The sequence below is a fragment of the Schistocerca gregaria genome, chromosome X, assembly GCF_023897955.1.
Source record: "Schistocerca gregaria isolate iqSchGreg1 chromosome X, iqSchGreg1.2, whole genome shotgun sequence".
Taxonomy (NCBI): domain Eukaryota; kingdom Metazoa; phylum Arthropoda; class Insecta; order Orthoptera; family Acrididae; genus Schistocerca; species Schistocerca gregaria.
In genome coordinates, this window is record NC_064931.1 from 815904075 (window position 1) to 815921997 (window position 17923).

The window sequence follows — 17923 nt, forward strand, 5'->3', positions numbered from 1 at the left end:
ACACAAAACGGCTCTCAATGACTAAGTGGAAATAATAATAGGTAAACGTCACAGTACATAGCAAATGGAATTTACAACTACTATATGTTCAATCCAAAAGAGTTCACCAAGTGACATTTCCTGTCTAAGTCAGCCCTAAACGATGATCTATAGCCAAGTGCGCGAGAGGTGCTTTTCTATCTTCTGAATAGGCTTCTGCCCGTTGTCGTCTGGTCATTGATGGATTGTACTTGACCAGTAACTGGCTGAAGCGAAGTCGGTATCTTCATCCTCAGCGCTGCCCATGTCGCTGGTGGAACTCGCACAAGTGGCAAGTCTCTGTGGTCCTGTCATCAGCTCAGACCTTTGCACCTGTGGTGCTTTTGGCCTGGCTGTGTCTTGTTCGGACGACACAGCACTGTACAGTGACGAGCTGTGGAAGATGTTTTAGAAAAAGGTTAGTGATGTCACGTGGTCCACCCACCTTCCTGGACTGTATATGGCGAAGTGTAACATACCCCACCTGCGCGGACACTGTTTGGATGTTGTTGCTATCTTTATGGACTGGCATCAGCTGGCTTTATGGACTGCAAGATAGTTATTTCATGGGTGAGACAGCTGACTGCTACTCTAGCAACGATATCAGGATCCGACTGGACTGGAGGTCTTGGAAAAGTGTCCGTCAATGGATTCATCTTTTGTCTGACTCACAAGTGTTGTACTGTCCAAACTGGAGTGATCTTATGCATTTTGAGTTCCCCAGGAACTTATTGGAGGTGTGGCAAGTATATACCACTGCCAAGGAGAAGCAAGATGATTTTGCTACCCTGTTCCTGATTGTGTTGTTCCTCCATCACCACTTTAATTCTATGGTGAAGCTGATTGACCTGGGTTGCCTGATAAGCTGTCACCCATAGCAAATATGCTGTTTCTCTATGATGGCAACTGTCCCGCGTGGCAGCAGTTAATTGTTGCACAGAGTGTGCACAGGATGAGACATGCCTGTTTCAGTTGTATGTTGTGCCACAGCCATAAAATTTTGTAGCATTGGCTCCTTTGGAGTGGGAGAAGACGTTACTGTGGTAGCAAATGTCGCCTGTTTGCACTCCTGGAATTGATTCTGTGATTGGCAGTGCAGGGTCTAACACCATGGGCAGATGGTTCAACGACAGAACATTATGTGTGGACATGTTAACATGCTGACCATGCTACTAATGATCCCAATGTCAAGTACATTCAGCTGGCTTCTTTTTTTTTTTTTTTTTGGCGAGGAGGAGAGGGTTGGTAAATATGTCGGTAAGGCCACGCGGTAATGCCCTTGAAGTGTTCAACAATGTGCAAGAGCTGCTAGCAACCCATGATGATGGCCCTGGAGTTCCATGCCACATGCATTGCATTGAAATGCCACAAAATGATGCAGGAGGAGGGAAGGGAAGTCAGAGGGATCTAGCAGTTTGGGGGCACTCTGTAGGCCATGATGAAGACCATGCACCCCATTGAGGTGGCTACAGTAACTCCAGTAGTTTTCAGTGTTGTTAGTGCAGGCATTACATTCTGAAAGTGGTGAATGGAGTTGTGGATGAAGATGGTGCTGCCAATGACAGCTCTCTGCCTATCAGAGTGGTAACATCAATAAATAGAAAAAAGTGTGTGGAAGCCTATTTTTAGGCACGTCCCACACACAAAGGCAGACAGTCCTATTGTAGGAATGGCAGTGCTTGCCAGCTTGAATCTGTAGACCACTGTCATTCCATAAGTTGACAGTCTGTTAGCATGGGACAAACTGTTGCTCAGGTGTTACTGTGATGGCTGCTGGCAAAGTGTTCAAAATGGCGCCAGGTATTAGCTATGTAAGGGTTCATTGAGACGGCAACTTTGGAGATCAACTTAACCATCTGTGTCAGCAGCCTGTCAAATTTACCGATGTTTTTGTCACTGCTGATACTGTCATCAGAGCCTGGTGCAGCAACTATTCTGGACATAGTCTCTGCAGGGTGTCTCCTGGTCAGTTGTAGTGGAAGGTTTTCACTCGCTACAGTGCGAGCTTGCGATGTGGCATTGTCTATTCTATTGGCTTTCTGCACTTTTCAGAGCATGGTACGTGTAGATGACCTGTGTGACAAGGTGACTCCTATGTTGCAACAGGTTATGGAGGTGCTGTAGCATTGGGAGAGGCTTTCTGAGGCCCATTGTACTCCCCTGAAGTGGAGATACCTTTTATGTATACACTGTACCCATCCAATCAAAAGTCCTGAGTGCTGTCATCATATCCTCATAGGTCATCGCAAGATCGTTCCAATGCGTTCCATGAGAATTATGTGCAAACCATAGGGCTGTTTTCTGTGTCTTGCTGTATTTCACAACTTTGAACGTTTCTGTAATGTGACGATAGTGGAGACTGTCTTAATAAGACATCCTCTATTTGTGAATGCAACAAACTTCATATCTTTAAATATGAATGGTCTGCATTAATCATAATAACCTTGAGTATCAATAACAATGCTTGCATTTTGAGATACCGTCATGAAAAACTTTGGAGGTGCTGCTATGCCTACACATTAAAACGAGAGTATGTTCAGTTCCTGAGAGCAGTGTTTAATTTAGCACATGACCATGTAGTATTAACACACACACACTGCTGTGTTTCGTGGTAAGTTTTCTGAAGTTTTGAATCCTACATGAACGTCGATAGGACCTGATTACCAGAGTCATTCTGTTTTGAGCTGTCTGTTGTGACAGTGGGTGCTAACTTCTTAAATTATCATGTGCTGAACACAAATGCGAATTATTATTCCTTCAGTCTCTCCTAATAAGGAGAGTGAAGTATTGCATATGGGTCGAAGAGCAAGCTATGAACTTTATTACTCGAATCCTGTTGTAAATTAATGTGTAGGTAGAGCTCTGAATCAAGGTAAACTTTGGTGTTAGTTCACAATTGCATTTCTAGTTGAAGTACTGTTTTAATGTCCCACATTTGTCAGGTGACACTGAGTACCACGAGTTATTCAAACAGTTCCTACGAAAGGAACCTTAAAAAATTAAACTCCAGCACCCAGTACCTCCAAAAGCCTTAAGTGATCCCCATTGGTTACTGAAATATGTGGCAACTTCCATTAAAGTTTATCAGTCATGACCTTATATCCGGCCGCAGTGGCCGAGCGGTTCTAGGCGCTACAGTCTGGAACCGCGAGCCAGCTACGGTCGCAGGTTCGAATCCTGCCTCGGGCATGGATGTGTGTGAAGTCCTTAGGTTAGTTAGGTTTAAGTAGTTCTACGTTCTAGGGGACTGATGACCTCAGCAGTTAAGTCCCATAGTGCTCAGAGCCATTTGAACCATGACCTTATTATCTTTGGGTGTGCAGCCATTGCTGTCTATTGCAATTCATAACAGAATGCGTTCTTCTGTTATATTGCTGAGAACACATTTCATCTCTTTGAAATTTATCATCAGCAGTTTGAGTTGTACACATGCACAAAGCATTTGTATCTTTTGTCGATGTTAGGCTTTTTTCCCCCTGAAGTATGCTCTCAACTAATCAATTAGCTGGGACCATACACATATGCACCCACTTTGCTTAGTGCTATTTTGGATGGATACTTTACTTGCAAACATTAGTTGGTTTGAGAATGGGCATAGCCCAAAACAGGTCACTGACTAAATAAACATCCATTTTAGTTGCAAACTCTGGCTGTCCCTTTCTGCATTGCATTCTATTAAACCCTGTAAGTATTCTCTGATTCTAGCACAGTCTGGTAGCACCCTCCATGACATCGACTGCACTCAAGTGCTCATCAGACTGTGGGCCAGCCAGCTCATGGTCCTAAGTCCACATCTGTGGACTTAGAATGACACAATGGATGGGCCACCCCAATCTCCATAGCAGCACGGAACTCCTGACTTGGAGGGCAGGGGGTCACAGCCGGGGGTGGTACTGCTCGCACCAGCGAAAACTTCTAATCCAGTAGCAGTGGACACCTGCGAGAATTCAGCGGACATTCGTGTCGCTGGCGTTACTCCCTCAGGGCTACATAGTGATAGCTCAGGCATGCACTTCTGAGTGGGGTATATAGTGCAGCGTGGACGTCAAATGGCCATCCCACAATCACGACCTTCCGCCATCATCGGCACCGCTGGTGGACCACGTGCCTGCAGAGGGCGTATCCAGGGATATCGCAGCACTTCGACGTTCTAGTTCAAGACTAAATAAACTATGTTGTATCTTGCAGCGGAGGTTTCCTAGCCACCTCTGGCCGGTACCACTGCCTCCACAACCAGCCACTCTACCACGTCTAAAACATAGCCCCACTCAGCCCCCACGGTGCTACGGTATTAACGCAATTCTTCATGTGGAGGTCTGTCTTCAAATAAATCAAAGTAGTGGAGACTTTTGCGTTTTTTTAAAATATATGGCACCCAGTGAGCTCTGGGTCCTTCCACAACTTTTAAATTTATAATCCACATTCTTTCGATTTCCACATTGTGTTAGGCAACGTATTCACATAAATATCACAAAATCTTTGACTGCGGGACTGTTGAACGAGCGTAAGCAGATTGGTATTTGTAAGTGGCCTGTTTGGGTGTTATAGCTAGAAGCTGTTATTTGTTCACTAATGAACGATCCCAGTCCATGTCACTATAGTTTTAAATGTAGTCCTTTTCTAATAGCCGCAGTTTCCATGATCCTGTCTGCCTCTTCGCCTTATCAAGCTATTCTCAAGCGCTTTTCCAAATTTTCACCGTTTGGGCGATTGCTGCTGCTCCTCCAGGTGGGCCTAATGAGCTAACAGCTGTAAGTCCTGGCAGTGTCGGAATTATCAATGGAAGATCTCCATGTGTAAATGTCTGAGGAATCGGCAGAACCTGTGGAATTTATTCTTTTCTACTTATACTTATGATTCAGTATATGTTAATAAGCCATCTTGTTTTTTTTATTAATGGTGTTTAGTGTTCATAACTTGCCGAAATTTTATCCTGACATCCAGTTTAAGTTTGGCACACATTGTTTTGTCAACGGAAAATGCAGCAGTATGTGGTCCTATTCCAATGTCTTTTCTTGCAGTAGTTGGTTAGGTTTGTCAGCTAAAATTCGATCTGCAGCGTACCATATCAAATGCACCACGATGCAGCCAGAAAAGTGTTGCGAGGAGACGTGACCCGAATTATCCGAGCAAGGTTGGGGCACACGTGCACACAGACTGATAGTTTTGCCAGATACCCTAAAAATGCTCGGCACCAAAATAAATAGTGGGAAAACGTAGCGAAAACCCGGATTTCTCTCTTTTTCAAGTAATTAATGTAACACCATGTTTTCTGCAAGAAACCAACATAAAACTCATCCTCTAAATATAACTGTTTTAAGTAGTACCATAAAAAGCACTCCTGACAATCATGGTTGAATGTTGAAAACTGACACGCATATATGTTTGTGGCCTACGGGTTAATATTTTGTCTCCATTTTCGTATTTTAAATAGGTGGCCTTTTCTGAAAAAAAATCTTAAAAGAATATTAGGCAAAAATAAGTTGCATTTATCGACACTTAATTACGAATGACTATGTTGCTTGTACTTATGGCTGCAAAGTTTTTAAAAAAAGTCAATGAAAAAGGAAGTAGCCAGATGCCATGGAACAGTGTCAGTGGAAACTGTGTTAATAATTGTTGGAAAAGAAAACGACAAAATTATAAAATTGAATATAGAATACAATGCCAGAATGACATTTTCACTCTGCAGCGGAGTGTGCGCTGATATGAAACTTCCTAGCGGATTAAAACTGCGCCGCGCGGGATTAGCCGAGCGGTCTCAGGCGCTGCAGTCATGGACTGTGCGGCTGGTCCCGGCGGAGGTTCGAGTCCTCCCTAGGCATGGATGTGTATGTTTGTCCTTAGGATAATTTGGGTTAAGTAGTGTGTAAGCTTAGGGACTGATGACCTTAGCAGTTAAGTCGCATAAGATTTCACACACATTTGAACATTTTTTTGATCAAAATTGCGTGCCGGACCGAGACTCGAACTCGGGAACTTTGTTTTTCGCAAGCAAGTGTTCTACGATCTTTTTTTTCTCTCGCGCTGACCACTTTTTCCCTTGTTTTCTTTTTTTCTTTTTTTTGCTCTACTATTTTTTTTAGAAGAAAACAAATAGAAACCTCTTGTGTATGAAAATAAAAGACGACATTCTACATAAAATAACACAATATCCTTTGAAAACGTAAAACATAGCTATATTTTCGCAACGGCCTTTTTTTATTCGTTTTTTTTGTTAGCATAAATGAGTATACAGTCTCACCATCAGCATAATTCTTTTTTTGGAGCACAGGAGAAAGAAAACAAATATGCTGCAGGTAGAGAGCTATGTGTGAAAAGGATAAACATGTGTAAGGAGAAAAAAAACTTTAAAGAGGAGGAGAAAAGAAAAGTGAAATAAAACAGGAATACTTTCCGCGCCATGCTCCACTTTGGCGCGCCATCAGAACAAAGTGCATTCTATCATTGACCATTGAAGGGGAACGTGGGATCGTCCAGTCTTGGCTGGCACAGTTCGTTGAGATTCCAGCTTTGAGGCGGGTTGGTGAAAATACTCTGTAAATACTTCGCTAAAGTGGCCCGATAGTGTCGATGCTGGCGAAGGGTGTGGTGATGCACTTGGAGGCGTGTCCAAAGTCCGCCGGATCGACGATGTCGTCCCGGAAGAGGTAGTTGACAGCCATGCCACTGATCCATGTGATGGCGTACCACTTAGCCGATGGAAAGTAGGTCGTGTCGGGATATATCATCATGGTGGGAGAAACGTGATGTAGTGGTACTCGGAGGTAGGAAGCCACAATCTTCTGTACGAGGGTCCAGACAGCTGCTGCTGGCCCACACTCAAAACGATGTAAATCTGTATCTTCGACATTGCACTTGAGGCATAGGGGTGAGTCCACCAGTGCGATGCGATGCAGTTTCTGTCTTGTAGTATACCTGCCGTTGACGAGACGGTACCACATAGAGGTGGTGTCAGTGGTGTGATATGGTTGGTGGATCGTTTTCCAAACTGTAGGCCATGAAACGTGGGGGTGACGTGTTTCGACGAAGTTGTTGGGTGGAGACTTCCGGAGAAGGCGGTAGATGTCGCGGGTGGTCGTCTTCCTGGTCCTGGGGAGCTCGGTGCATATGTAGTTGTCCGCCAAAAAGAAACGGCCGATATGTGACATCGGAGGTGGGATGTGTGCCAAAGACGTCGGTGGGCGTCTCGAAACAGGTGCGAGCTCGGTGGTCAACATTCCAGCAAAACTAGTATTTTGTCTTTTCCATAACCGGACTTTGAAGATGTGTCCAGAAGAAATGAAATAGCCGAAAGCCGCCTGTAATCTGGCCGCCATTGTCGCAGTGATGGGCAGAATCTGCGCTTTATAGGGGGTATCCGGGCTGCCAGATGGGTATTGACGAAGGTGACTCTCTGGCACATATTCAGCGGGCGTAGTATGTGATTTTGTATGTTGGCCCGAATGCGTTGCAGAAGCGCCCGAAAACTGATCGCCGAGGTGCGGCGAATGTCTCGCGTGTACACTAATTCAAGACAACTAAGGGTGTCCACCAGTTGAAATGGGACTACGCCGTCTGCGGGAAGGCCGCGGCCGATCTTCATGGCGCATGATTTTGCCACGTTCATAGCGCTCCCTGCCCCTGCACTGTAACGGGTAATCCATTGCATCGGAGCTTGTGTGTCAGCCGCTGAACGTACGACGGCGGCCAAGTCGTCCGCGTAAGCTCGGCAGCGGAACGTATGATCCTGGAGTGGAATACCTGTCAAACGTCGCCGTAATCCGCAAATGAGTGGTTCCATCGCAATGGCATAAAGCACCGTCGACAAAGGGCAACCCTGCCGTACTGAGCATTCAATCCGTATAGGTTCTGTAAGTCTGCCGTTGACGAGAAGACTGGACGTTGCTCCACGAAGGAGCCGCATAATCACTTGCGTGAACGTCGGGGGAATTGCCATTCGGTCCATCACTGCGTTGAGGAATGCATGATTGACGCGGTCAAGCGCTTGTTTGAAGTCGATGGATATTAAAGCGCCTGGCAGTCGCGAGTGTGTTGTCACAGCGATCACATCTCGATATTCACTGAGGGCTGTCTGTATATTACGATCGCCGCCTAAGGATGTTTGTTCGTGGGAAACAATGTCCCGTAAGACATGTTTGAGTCGCACTGCTAGAAGGCGTGTGAAAATCTTGAAGTCGGAATTGAGTAACGTGATCGGCCGATAACTGTCAAGTCGTGTTCCTCCTGCGGGTTTCGGGACTGGTACAAGTACGCCTTCCATGAACATTGGTGACGGGTTCGCCGCGCCGGTCAAAAGTTCCCAGTACATGTCCCTCTATCGTGGCATCATCAAATCTTGCAAGGTTCTGTAAAATTCGAGGGGTAAACCATCCGGGCCGGGAGATCGATTCAGAGACCCTTTGGCCACAGCACCTAGGACTTCGTCGGTGGTCACTTCAGCAGTCAGGAGGGTTGCAGCTACTGCGTTTAGAGTACCAAGTGTCTCCTGGGCAACCTCAGCAATGGCCTCTGCACCGGCAGGTACTTCTTCATAGAAAAGTCTATAGTGCGTTGTGAATGCATCCGCAATGGTAGCTTGCGAAGTCAGCCGTCGTCCATCAGGTAAGTCTAAAGTTGTCATTAAAACCTGTCGGCGTCGACGAACATTTTGAACAATATGATGCATAGAAGGTTCTTCACCGTTAATCCTATCTTGGCTGCGTGCTCATACAATGGCTCCCTCTAGACGGCATCTGGTCAAGGATAAAATCCTTGCTTTGATGCGTTGACCTTCTTTTAGACGATCCGGGGATGGAGGATGATCCATGAGTTCACATAGAGCGCTATAGTAAAAATCAGTTGTATGGTCATTCCACCTGGCTTTGGCTCTGCCATAGTGTGTCAATGTGCGTCGGATGGCCGGTTTGGCGCACAGCAATCACCACTGCAGTGTGGTCTCGTAACGCATAATGGTTTGAACACAGGTGTGCCACGTGACGGTGACCTGTTGTCGACATTCAGGGTCCCTCAGTAGCGCGACATTGAGATTTTCACTCTGCAGCGGAGTGTGCGCTGATATGAAACTTCCTGCCACATTAAAACTGTGTGCCGGACCGAGACTCGTACTCCGTACCGGGAGGTTCGCAGAAGAGCTTCTGTGAAGTTTGGAAGGTAGGAGACAAGGTACTGGCAGAATTGAAGCTGTGAGGACGGCTCGTGAGTAGTGCTTGGGTGGCTCAGATGTTAGAGCACTTGCCCGCGAAAGGCAAAGGCCCCGATCTCGAGTCTCGGTCCGGCACACAGTTTTCATCTGCCACAAAGTTTCATAGAATACTATGGTTGGGCGAAATTTCAGATTCATGTATGTGAAGTATCTAAGGGACTGGGTACCTCTGACTTTCCAATTAGAATGCTTTTCAAGGAGTATTTATTGCAATTTGATTATGGGAAACTAAGACATTATTTGCCCAGATTTTAAATTTGATCCTTTTACTGTTTTACGTTGGTCTGCACATGCAGCGTAATGGGTAGAGCGCAAGCTTACTGACAATGGGATGAGCTAGTAACGAATCCAATCCGTCCGCTGTATAAAAGACTGTTGTCGTGATACAGTTGGCTGTATTTAAACAATTTCACACATTTGTTTAGGCAAATGTGTGACTGCTTTCCCATCCACACATCAGAAACACAATACACTTACTTTTAAATATACCAACAAAGAACAGAGTTTACATGGTTCGTCGATGGATAGCTTACGTAACTGATTTTCGTTTAGGTGATGGCGACGTTGAGGCGTCATGAAAAGCATCCAGTTACAGAAGCAAATGAAAGAGTCACAATCTCCGTAAATCATTCCTTGCCGATGAAAGGCAGAAGACGTACGCAAAATGGGAGAGAGTGGATGAAGGTTTGCTGTGTCAGTGTGAGTTTATACATTTTCCTGCAAAAAACTTGAAAACTAGTTTCTGTGACCTTGTACTCATTTACATGGCAGTGTTACATCATGTAGTGAGAAAAGTATTTATAAATAAGAAAAACAAATCTTTTGAGAGCCGAGAGGGATTTATTTCTTAGTAAAGACATGCTGCACAAAAATAATTATTTAATGTCACAAAGAAGCGCCACACCTCGCAGGGTCCAGTGCCTAGGATTGTTGTCAGTTTCAAAATCTATCGAACCCACGTACTTCTGGTCGGTACGCTGCGGCTTCCGGTATATTGGGCACTCATACAGTTTCGGATCTTTTCCCGCTGTAGTGTTGATAGCATATATGTATATGACAGGCATTTGCTCGTACAGAACCTTAGGTTTGCTTTCGATTAGTTTTCCACAGCGCCTGTCTAAACTTGCTCCTTCAAGGAAGAGGCCGTGGACATACACTCCTTCTGGCGGGGCGTCGTTGAGGTCTTCCTTGTTGTGGCGCGTAATGAGGTTTTGCAGAACCACTGAGTCCAAGGCCCACCCTTTATGGGCTCTCGTCACTTCCTGAAAAAGATTTAAAAAAACGCCTAGGTACTTATTACTCAACACAGAGTTTATCTATATGATTATGTTTTTGCACTGTCTTCTTCATGACGAAAGAAAAGCAGAGTGCAATATACACAGTGTTTCGGAAGGAATGATCGTTCAGGAGTGGTTAGGATGAGAAATTTTCAGTGGTCGTACGGTTATAGCTGTTCGAATGTTATGCATAAAAGATGGCTCATATACATTGGAAATTCTACATAAAATACTGAAGCAATTTATTTATCCAAATACACTTGAATAATTTTAAATGTTTTGAATGAAATTTTCAAAAATCCTTCTACTGACTAAAAAACAGTTAAAGTTCTCTTCACAGCTTTATGTGCAACTCATCTGGAGACCTCTTGGTGCACTTTCATGAGGGTATCACTATGCATAATACGAATAGCTAATTCATGCCTTCAATTTATTTCTTCTGTATTCTTTTTATCCAACCCCGCAGACAAGGATATAATGAGATAAGGTTAGGTGACTGGTGGCCAAAGAACTTGTCTGATGTTGTCGATTAAAAGAACGTACCCAGTCTTGCAAAGGGAGTTTGCTCGCGTTTTATACACTTTGTGGTTAAGAAAAAATTTCCTACCCAAGAAACAAAAGCGTTTCAGTTGCAAAGCTCATTAACTAATATATCATCAGCATGTGCAGTATATGTGTAAATAGGCAGTAATGTTTTAAATATTGTGTTGCCACAGAAAGTTCAACTTGAAACTCCAGTCTTGTTTTATTGAGACGTCAGATTCTTGAGTACTACTAACAATGAATTTTCAGACCCATATACCTCTCCACTTGAACACTGGCCGTGGGACAAAAGTGAGGTCAGGTATTAAAAGATGTTTCCATTCCGAGGTAGGTGCCTTCTGAATTGCAAATAGGAATAAGGCTAATTCAGTTTTTGTATGTCCATCTTTTCAGAAATGGTTGCGGGAATCGACTGTTCGATACAGGATGTCAAATCAAACTCCTTTCAGCCATCTAGTTTCCAAACTTATTTTGTTTGGCTACCAATTTCGGCGATTTACTACGCTATCTTCAGGCCCTAACCGACGTGTAGGAAGATTCCACCTTGGTTCTGGTCAAAACAGGGGCCAGCAATATAGGTAATAATAGATTTCTGGTTGCTATAGCGATCACTTCAACCATAATCTGCCGACCTATGATTGTCGGGCTGAAGATAGCGTAGTAAATCGCGGAAACTGGGAGCCAAATAAAATAAGTTTGGAAACTAGACGGCTGAAAGGTGTTGGATTTGACAAGGCTCATTCAGGTGAGTACGAATTAGCCACAGAATACAGACTCACGATTTTTCAAGTTGGCTGTTATCAGTCGGGTACAAAAGAGCGTCGGTTATCCAAACGTTGGCCAGCAGAAAGACCGTTTAGCCAAAGTGTTCCTCCCCCGTAGTGACGCCGACCTGCCGACAATAGTGAGCGTTTGCGCTCTGTTACGACCACTTGTGTCACCTTTGCCGTGTAAAGTAAACTTGCGATGTAAAATACCTAAACGTAAATGTGTTGTCCTTTTAATGAGAGATAGATACGAGATTAAAAAAAAGGTTGAAAGAAGGGGAATCTGCATCCAAGTTATCTAATGTGTACAAGGTTGGTAATCAAGTATTATCGTAAAAAAAGAAAAAAAAGAGGCATCACCAATTTGCAACCTAAGCTTAATTCTACCGATGGATCGACAAGATGTAAAACTATGAAGTTCACCACGAACACGGATCTAGATGATGTTTACAAGTGGATTACACAAAAAATATCACGGCGTGAACCTATCTCTGGTTCGATTCTATATGAAAATGCAATTCAGATTAATGAAAATCTTGGAGGACCGTCAGATTTTAAAGCAAGCATGTGCTGGTTAACACGCTTGCACGGCATTAAAGAGCTTAAAATACAAGGAGAAAAACTGTCTGATGATTATTCAGCAGCAGATTCTTTTAAAATCAAAGTAAGGGATGTATTGAGGGAAAAAGATTATGCTTTCGAACACTTTTACAATGCTGACAAAACTGGATTCAATCAGAAAACTTTGCCAAGAAAAACTTTTGCTTCACCTGGTGAATTAGCAGCATCTTGTTCTGAAATAAGCAAGGATCGTGTTACTGCTTTATCTTGTGCTAACGTTAGAAGACGAGAGCGATTGCCTATGCTTGTCATTGGTAAAAGTAAGAAACTGCGTTATTTCAAATACGTTAATGTGCCGGAGATGCGTATTGTTTACACCTCACAGAAGAGCGCCTGGATGGATAGTATGATTTTCACTGAATGTTTTATGGAGTTTTTGTACCCTTCATAAAAGTTCAAGAGTTAAAGAACGGTAAAACAGAGAAAACATCATTGTTCCGTGCCAGAGCACCAACTCACCCATCATGTGATATCTTATAAGAAAAGGACGCCTTCGTAAAACGGATTGGGTTATGGCATAAAGTTCTCAAAGCTTAATTGCAAATGCCGAACAGAGTAATATATCTAAAATGCTCAGTGTGGTAAAACCAAATCAACTGCCGTGATGTGATGAAAAAGACGTCCAAGAATGGATGAGCGTCAACGATGCAGACCCAGGGTACCAAATCACGCAGAATAGCGAAACTGTAGACCTTGTCACTGACGAAGCTGTCATCGTCAGTATCTCATCAACCAGTGATGCAGAAAATGAAGATGAGAATATACCGGCTGATTCTGAAGCCTTTACATGTTTAGATACAACCTTGCGATGGTTTAAAGATCAATTGAAAGCGGCCAGTATTAGGTATATGTCCTGAAAAAGTGCATGACGTAGCTGCTCGTAAGCGGACAGACTTGCTTAGACACATCATACTTAAGGATTTTTAAGCGTTAATTCTACACATATGTACTGTACATGCAATGTATCACACATTTTTTTTGTTTACTCGATTGTATTATATATTGTCCTACTGCATTTGCCTCTGCAATGAAAAGATTTTTCATATATATTTTTTATCGTTAAATTGGTAAATAAGAGTAAATAGTTCGATTATCCGAATAAACTGCTTTTTCTAAACGTCCATGTATCCCAATTACTTCGCATAATAGACGCTTCCCTCCGTTCGAAAGGCCTCCGAAGGCCCAACGGTACCGACCGAGCGCTGTGTCATCCTCCTCTCATAGGCGTCATGGATGCGGATGTGGAGGGGTATGTGGCCAGCACACAGCTCTCCCGGCCGTTGTCAGTTTTCGTTACCGCAGCTGCTACTTTTCATTCAGTAGCTTCTCAGTTAGCCTCACAAGGGCTGAGTGCACCCCACTTGCCAACAGCATTCTGCGAACACGGACGGTCACCCATCCAAGTGGTAGCCAAGCGTGACCTCGCTTAACTTCGGTGATCTGACGGGAGGCAAGGCCGTTGGGATAATCGGCGCTCTACTGTATTAGTATTTGTTGTTACCAAAACATGTATCAATGGCGATGTTCCGTGAACGTTTATTTACTTTTTATGAAAATGTATTTTTTTCTGAAAAAATTAATTACTTGAGGCGGTTTAAACTAGATGTACGTATAATGATTTAATAACTGCTTCTGAATTTTGGAAAATTTTGATTACGTCCAGAAAAGTGCTATTCCGAGAGTAATCTCCGTAAAACTGTGAGTAAAATACTGCAATACTGAACAAGGTTTACTAGAAAAATTTTGAAACTACATCAGCGAGTTGATCAGTTCCCACTGTAAAAATTTTGGCGTTTGGTATTGCACCCGAACAAGTGATAGAATCTAGGAAGTTATTGTTAGGTGACAAAACGTTGGGAGCACATCGCTTTTTAATATGCACGAAGAGGTGGAAATCGCTCGGAGCCAAGTTTAGGCTGTAGAGCAAGCGATCAACTTGAAGTGTCACAACTGCGACCTGACGTTCACTTCTCTCATCATCGTGAAAACTCATGCTTCTACTCCTGAACGACAACACGTGCGCGCCACCATCGGTCATCACATTCGGTCGGTGTACAGCACAAATGGAAAAACTGGTAGAAGCCGACCGCGGGGAAGATCAGTTCGGATTCCGTAGAAATGTTGCAACACTGAGGCAATACTGACACTGCTACTTATCTTAGAAAATAGATTAAGAAAAGGCAAACCTACGTTTATAGCATCGTAGACTTGGAAAAAGCTTTTGGCAATGTTGACTGGAATACTCTCTTTCAAATTCTGAAGGTGGCAGGGGTAAAATACAGGGAGCGAAAGGCTATTTACAATTTGTACAGAAACCATATGGCAGTTATAAGAGTCGAGGGACATGAAAGGGAAGCAGTGGTTGCGAAGGGAGTGAGACAGGGTTGTAGTCTCTCCCCCATGTTATTCAATCTGTATACCGAGCAAACGCTAAAGGAAACAAAAGAAAAATTCGGAGTAGGTATTAAAATCCATGGAGAAGAAATAAAAACTTTAAGGTTCGCCGATGACATTGTAATTTTGTCAGAGACAGCAAAGGACTTGGAAGAGCAGTTGAACGGAATGGACAGTGTCTTGAAGGGAGGATATAAGATGAACATCAACAAAAGCAAAACGAGGATAATGGAATATAGTCGAATTAAGTCGGGTGATGCTGAGGGAATTAGATTAGGAAATGAGACACTTAAAGTAGTATAGGAGTTTTGCTATTTGGGGAGCAAAATAACTGATGATGGTCGAAGTAGAGAGGATATAAAATGTAGACTGGCAATGGCAAGGAAAGCGTTTCTGAAGAAGAGAAATTTGCTTACATCGAGTACAGAGTTTAAATGTCAGGAAGTCGTTTCTGAAAGTATTTGTGTGGAGTGTAGCCATGTATATAAGTGAAACACGGACGATAAATAGTTTGGACAAGAAGAGAATGTGGTGCTACAGAAGAATGCTGAAGATTAGATGGGTATATCACACAACTAATGAGGTATTGAATAGGATTGGGGAGAAGAGGAGTTTGTGGCACAACTTGACTAGAAGAAGGGATTGGTTGGTAGGACATGTTCTGAGGCATCAAGGGATCTCCAATTTCGTATTGGAGGGCAGCGTGGAGTGTAAAAAACGTAGAGGGAGACCAAGAGATGAATACACTAAGCAGATTCAGAAGGATGTCGGCTGCAGTACGTACTGGGAGATGAAGATGCTTGCACAGCATAGAGCAGCATGGTGAGCTGCATCAAACCAGTCTCAGGACTGAAGACCACAACAACGACACAGCACAAATCTCGCGACGAATTTCAACAGGTTTGAAATTTATCGCCACTAAACTAGAAATGATTTAGCCTTCTCGTTATCGCAGCTCTGAGCACAGTGACCTACTGTGTGAGTAGGAGTATCCCCTCACTACTTCGCTTTTTATGTGAAGAAGGAGGTTATTTTCCTGGTACCCTGGAATGTTTCAATCTTCCAGCAATTGGAAGCAACGTCTCAGAAGATATGAACTTACCTGGCGCATGGCGGTTAGAAATCCTTGTGGGTTGAAGAATCCTGTCATCCAGAAGACGTTGGGCCTGCCGTGGGTACACCAGCGCCGGAACTGGGCGTCCCTCTCCAGCAGCTCGGTGTACCAGAACCCCAGCGTCGCCGACTCCCACGACACCTGTCAAGCGACACGGAAGTATCTTCAGCACTTTATTTTAGTCTGTATCACTTATTTTAACGTTATAAGTAGAATAGTTCACACCTTCGGGTCTCGGGAAGAGATATGACACACTGTACCACGCATAGACTAAGTGAACATTAAACTACATAAACAATTACTGCTTTTATTTAGCTCTTGCTGTAACAAACTTGGAGGGCGAAACGTTCGTCGTCAGATGTGTACTGCTTTACATATACACTGGAGTAAAGGTGCCCGCACCATGACGGCTGATAGAACACCATGGAATGTATGAAAGGATCTCATTGCACCTCCAAGTAGGGTAGTAGGATTATGAATGCGAAGGGTTCCTCTAGAGAAAGAGAAAGAGAAAGAGAGAGAGAGAGAGAAAGGAGAGAGTGGGAAAGGTTGAAAGGGGGGGGGGGGGGGCGGCGCAATGGGTAGTGTCGCACGTGACTGATTCATCAGATGTGACCACATATTTCATCCGCGGGTATCTTTCGATTCGTATGTTCGCAGTGCTTTTCGGTGTTGGAATATTGTTTTTTTTCGATTTGTTGTGCGCTCTGTGTCTGCACGTTGGTCAAACAGCAGGCTACATAGATTTCGCGTCTGAGGACGTAAATATGAGCTTTTACCTTACGAGAGAGATTAGACACTGACACTCTACGAGATTTTCTTCAGTTTAAAGGATTTGAAAGAGAACATCATGACATCAGTTTCCTAAAGCAGTGGGATTTTCGAGCTCTGGTAAGCATAAAACATATCCTGCTTGTTAACATAATTGCCGATAGCTGACTAGTCACGATCATAGTTTGGTGACGGAGAAATCTGTAGTTCGAATCTCGTAAGTAACAACTATATTCATATTTTTATTTAAATTCTATATTCATTACCCACTGGAAATGTTAATAAACAAATATTGACTCATAATACTATAATAAAAATATATGTTTATATTGAATTAATGGTCGTCTGGAAATGAATTCAAATTTTATCAGTAATGCAACATACCTCACTGTTGAATGAAACAAACTATAAACATGAGTAACAGAAATAAAAAGGTATTTTATGCATGCTTTTACATGGAATGGAGGAAGAAGAAATCAGTGGGCACTAGTAGTAAACAGGGGAGATGTAAAACACACTGGAAAATATGTATTTGCAATCGATTAGCAGATCGTTTTGTAGATACTACCCTGCCTTTTGAATCTCTGTTACGCAAGACGAATATACACTATGTGATCAAAAGTATCCGGACCCCCAAAAATACCTTTTTCATGTTACGTGCATTGTGCTCTCACTTACTGCCAGGTACGCCATATCAGAGTCCTCAATAGTCATTAAACATCGCGAGAGAGCAGAATGGGACGCTCCTCGGAACTCACGGACTTCCAACATGGTAAGGTGATTGGGTGTAACTTGTGTCTTACGTCTGTACGCGAGATTTCCACGCTCCTAAACATTCCTAGGTCCACTGTTTCCGATGTGATAGTGAAGTGGAAACGTGAAGGGACACGTACAGCACAAAAGTGTACAGGCCGACCTCGTACGTTGACTGACAGAGACCCCCAACAGTTGGAGAGGGTTGTAATGTGCAACAGGCAGACATCTATCCAGATCATCACACAGGAATTCCAGACTACATCAGGATCCACTGCAAGTACTATGACAGTCAGGCGGGAGGTGAGAATACCTTGATTTCATGACAGAGCGGCTGCTCATAAGTCACACATCACACCGGTAAATGCCAAACGACGCCTCGCTTGATGTAAGCAGCGTAATCATTTAACGATTGAACAGTGGAAAAATGTTGTGTGGAGTGACGAATGTGGCGATCCGA

At 43.6% G+C, this 17923-nt stretch overlaps 1 protein-coding gene across 1 annotated transcript in view; it reads right to left on the reverse strand.

Moving 5' to 3' along the window:
- Positions 1-10093: 10093 nt before the first annotated feature.
- The window catches only part of LOC126298335 (dynein axonemal heavy chain 5), a gene marked incomplete at its 5' end in the record, with an annotated part of 791472 nt that continues 783642 nt past the window's right edge, over positions 10094-17923 (reverse strand). The window contains 2 exons of the mRNA XM_049989632.1: positions 10094-10485; positions 15928-16080. Coding sequence (XP_049845589.1) covers positions 10099-10485; positions 15928-16080 — 540 coding nt within the window. The remainder of the gene's footprint in view (positions 10486-15927; positions 16081-17923) is intronic.